The 4,509-nt window shown below is 42.7% G+C and overlaps 1 protein-coding gene across 1 annotated transcript; it reads left to right on the top strand.

Annotated features, from left to right (window-relative positions):
• The first annotated feature begins 671 nt into the window (after positions 1 to 671).
• On the top strand, positions 672 to 1,826 carry LOC101884552 (paraneoplastic antigen Ma1 homolog). Its single transcript, XM_021481313.3, has one exon. The coding sequence runs from the start codon at positions 672 to 674 to the stop codon at positions 1,824 to 1,826; it is 1,155 nt and encodes a 384-aa protein (XP_021336988.3).
• Positions 1,827 to 4,509: the final 2,683 nt, after the last annotated feature.

Raw genomic sequence — 4,509 nt, 5'->3', positions numbered from 1 at the left:
TTACATTTATTTAGAGAATATTTGCTTTGAGATTCTATAATCTGAGATACGAGTGCACTAAATAATTGTGAGTAATCTAAATCATTCAAGGGTGAATTTACAGTTTTAGTAAGGGAGCGTCTAAAAAGTGCATCAAGTCACAAAAGTGTAAAATGCTTATTGCTTAAGTGATTGGGGTCCAGTTGTTGGATACTCATACTGTGTGTTTATTGAAGGTTAATAACTGTTTCTCTTTGCAATTAGTGTTTTATCTATTGTGTATTGATTATAATTATATTTATACCTATAATATCACCTTTATAAATAACAAATACCTCTATACTCATCTTTATTTTTATTTTGTTTATAAATAAATTTCTATTTGTTTATAACTTAATTTGTTTTGCTTACTTATTCAGTGAAGTTCTCTAAAAGTGGTATCTGATTAGGGGGAGTGAAATAATAGTCGAGAGGCTAAACTGTAGGAATCCGGTGCTCCACCCTATAGAGCTTAGGTCAGGACAAAGCCTAAGAGGGCAGGGGGCGCTACACAAATTGGGGGCTCGTCCGGGATACACTCTCACCTTTTCCTGATACCCTAAGAAGAGTAAATTAAACACCTTAATACACGTTAAGAACACTGAAGAGGAAAAACTGACACCATCCTGTAACTAACTGATTATTATTGAGAAATGTCTTTCAGAAGTGACCCACAACTGCAGAGTGAACTTCTTGAGTGGTGCAGAGAAGCAGTAATCGACCCAGCTCATGCGTTGTTGCTGACAGGAGTACCACAAAACACTGAGACTGCTTGCATTGAAAAAGTGGCCGAGAGTGTGAAGCTTTTTGGACGAGTACGGGTTCGAGACTCAAAATGTGGAGCCACTCCGACAACTCTGTTAGTGCTGTGTGAATGCAGAGAAGTTGTAGATCCCACTAATTGCCCTGAGGAATTGCATCCTACAGATGGTGAGGAAGCCTGGATGATTATCTTAGCTACGGAAAGAGAATCAGCTCATGTTGCTCCAGCAGAGTTTGCTGACAAGCTCTCCAAGTTTCTGAAGGATGAAGGCAAGTCTATGACTGATGTACATGCTCTATTTTCTCCACAGAATGCAAATCCCAGTTCACCTGAGTCAATAATTCGTGCAGTGGGTGAAATTCTTGAAAAAACAGTAAGACCATCGAGTGATGGAAGTGCCTACCGTCGTTTACGTACCTTCTCTGGTATTGTTCCAACCCCTGTAGGAGAAGAAACTATGGATCACTGGATTGAACAAGCTAAGTTGATGATATCTGAATGTGAGTGCTCTGAAAAGGAGAAACGGAGAAGAATTGTGGAAAGTTTAAAGGGACCAGCCCTGGAAATCATTAAAGCTGTCCGTATGTCGTGTCCTGATGCTGAAGCGTTGAAATATGTGGAAGCTCTGGAAAGTACTTTTGGATCTTCTGAGTCTGGAGAAGACTTATACTTTGCTTTTCGGCTTCTTAGACAGTGTCCTGGTGAGTCACTTTCTGCTTTTCTGAGAAGAATGGAGAAATCACTGACTAAAGTCATCCAAAAAGGGGGACTGACTTCTGCGAATGCTGATAAGGCTAGAGTAGAGCAATTGATTCGAGGAGCTGTTGAATCCGACATGATGCTATTGCAGTTGCGATTAAGGGAGCGGAAAGAAAATCCACCAACTTTCCTGAGTCTGTTAAATGAGGTTCGTGAGGCTGAGGAGATAGAAGCCACTCGACGCAAGATAACTGCTACTGCAAAGCCCATACACTTGCAGGAAGAAAGCATTTGTCCCACTGTTGTACATGAACTTAAAGCAGAAATTCAAGAATTGAGGGCTTAGATAAAAACTGATCGTTCAAATATTGCTTCATCCATGATGATCGAGAACAGAGTGAAACCACGCAAATTAAGCCCCACAGACTCAAAGGAAGTCTAAGAGACTGAGGTTCAGGTGTTGAAAAAACAAGTACAGCAGTTACAACAACAGTTAGCTATAATGAGTGTTGGTCAAAGTAATTCAACAAGCCATGCCCAGTTACCACAAACCCCTGTTTCAAGTTCATCGCAACACCAGCTTTCAAAACCCAAAGCTGACTACTTTTGTTACCGATGTGGTGAAGAGGGACACCTCGCAACTAAATGTAAAGCCCCTGAAAATGCCACTCTTGTAATCAACAAGCTAGTACGTTCCTTAAAAAGGGCTAAAGGAACAAAGAGTAATCCGAACAGCCATGCTGAAGATAGAGCTTGTTTTGCCAAAAAGAGCCAGATACACAGCTGTGAGCCAAAGGGTCTTCCCAAGGGTTTAGTTGGACCAGCGTCTACCATTGCTGTGAAAGTAGGAGGACATCCATGCTATGCTCTTTGGGATAGCGGATCTCAAGTCACTATTGTTTTCGACTCCTGGTATTCTGAACACCTGTCAAATGTGCCCATACTTCCTTTTTCTGGCCTATCCATCTGGGGCCTAAGTTCATCCAATTATCCCTATAAAGGATACATTGTAGTTGATGTCACATTCCCTGTTGCTCTTACTGGTGCAGAAGAAACAGTCACTATCCTTGCTTTAGTCTGCCCAGCCCCTAAAGGACCACAGCAGTTTCCATTAATCATCGGAACCAATGCTAGCTTCTTCCAGCGAATGACAAATGGTGAAGGTACTAATATCACACGCAGTGCCCACTCACTCAGAATACAAACACACCTGGACACCACATCTTTTGCTGTCGACCAACCTGAGGGCCAAGTGAGATGGAAAGGCCCAGGTATGCTTAATGTCCCATCACAAGGTGAGCGATATGCTTCATGCAAAATTGAGTCTGAAAAACCTTTGAGAAGAGACATCTTTCTCATTGAAACCTCTCCTGTTGATTCCCTTCCTGCTGGACTGCTTGTTTCCCCTGTCGTTCTTCCTTCATCAGCAGTAGATGTAAACAATTTCAGGATTTTGATTCAAAATGAGACCAGCAAAGAACTCTCAGTTCCTCCAGGGACTGTAGTTGCTCAAATATTCCCTACAGATACAGTCATTGTTGCTCATGGAGTTACAGAGTCTAACGATCAGATTAATCCTGACGTGTTTAACTTTGGTGATTCGAACATACCTACAGCTTGGGAGAAAAGATTACGCTTGAAGCTGGCTGAGCGAAAGAATGTGTTTTCGACACAGGAATGGGATGTTGGCTTGGCTAAAGGAGTCACCCATCAAATTAGACTGCATGATCCTCACCCATTCAGAGAGCGTTCAAGGCGCATTGCCCCAGCCGATATCGATGATGTCAGAAGGCATCTGAAAGATCTTCTAGCTGCTGGTATCATTGAGGAGTCCAGAAGCCCATATGCATCGCCTATAGTAATAGTGCGCAAAAAGAGTGGTGCTGTGAGAATGTGCATTGATTACCGGACTCTAAACAGTCGCACTACACCTGATCAATATGTCACCCCTCGCATTGATGATGCATTAGACTGCCTAGCGGGAAGCAAATGGTTTTCAGTTTTGGATTTGCGAAGCGGCTATTACCAAATTGCGATGTCTGAGGAAGACAAAGAAAAAACTGCATTCATTTGCCCACTGGGGTTCTACCAGTTTCAACGTATGCCACAAGGAATCACTGGGGCCCCAGCGACGTTTCAAAGATTAATGGAGAAAGTGGTTGGAGATATGCATCTATTACAAGTGATTGTCTATCTTGATGACCTCATTGTCTTTGGAAGTACACTGGAAGAGCATGAGGAGCGATTGATGAAAGTCCTCGACCGTTTGGAGGAATGGGGGCTGAAAGTGTCTATCGACAAGTGCCAGTTCTGTCAGCCAAAAGTCAAGTATGTGGGACACATTGTTTCTGCTGCAGGAATAGCTCCAGACCCCGAGAAAGTAGCTGCGGTGACTCAGTGGAAAGAGCCTACTGACCTAAAATCTTTAAGATCTTTCCTTGGATTTTGTGGATTTTATCGCCGTTTCGTTAAGAATTACTCCTCCATTGTAAGACCTTTGACAGAGTTAACGAAAGGTTACCCACCTGCAAAAGGAAAGAGTAAGGTGGAAGGAAAGAAGTACTTCAAGGAGACTGATCAATTTGGTGAGCGTTGGGACAACGCATGTAAACAAGCTTTTCAAGAGATAATCAAGTGTTTAACTCAGGCACCTGTACTTGCCTTTGCTGATCCATCCCTACCGTACGTACTCCACATTGATGCAAGTCTGAGCGGCATTGGTGCTGTGCTGAATCAAGAACACTCTGATGGACTTCGACCTGTTGCTTTTGCTAGCAGAAAGTTGAGTGCTTCAGAACAGAGATATCACATACACCAGCTAGAGTTCCTTGCATTAAAGTGGGCTGTTGTAGACAAGTTTCACGATTACCTGTATGGAGTTCCATTTGTTGTGAGAACTGATAACAATCCTCTAACTTACGTACTGACAAGTGCAAAGTTGAATGCAACTGGTCATAGATGGCTAGCAGCCTTGGCCACATATAACTTCAGCCTGCAGTATAAGCCAGGCAAACACAACATTGATGCTG

The sequence above is a fragment of the Danio rerio genome, chromosome 14 (assembly GCF_049306965.1).
Source record: "Danio rerio strain Tuebingen ecotype United States chromosome 14, GRCz12tu, whole genome shotgun sequence".
NCBI lineage: Eukaryota > Metazoa > Chordata > Actinopteri > Cypriniformes > Danionidae > Danio > Danio rerio.
Note: the sequence above shows the minus strand (reverse complement) of the source record. Positions and strands in the feature narration are given on the sequence as shown.

What these genes read in the sequence shown, in the direction of transcription:
- LOC101884552 (XM_021481313.3), top strand. Translation starts at nt 672, where the DNA reads ATGTCTTTCAGAAGTGACCCACAACTGCAGAGTGAACTTCTTGAGTGG.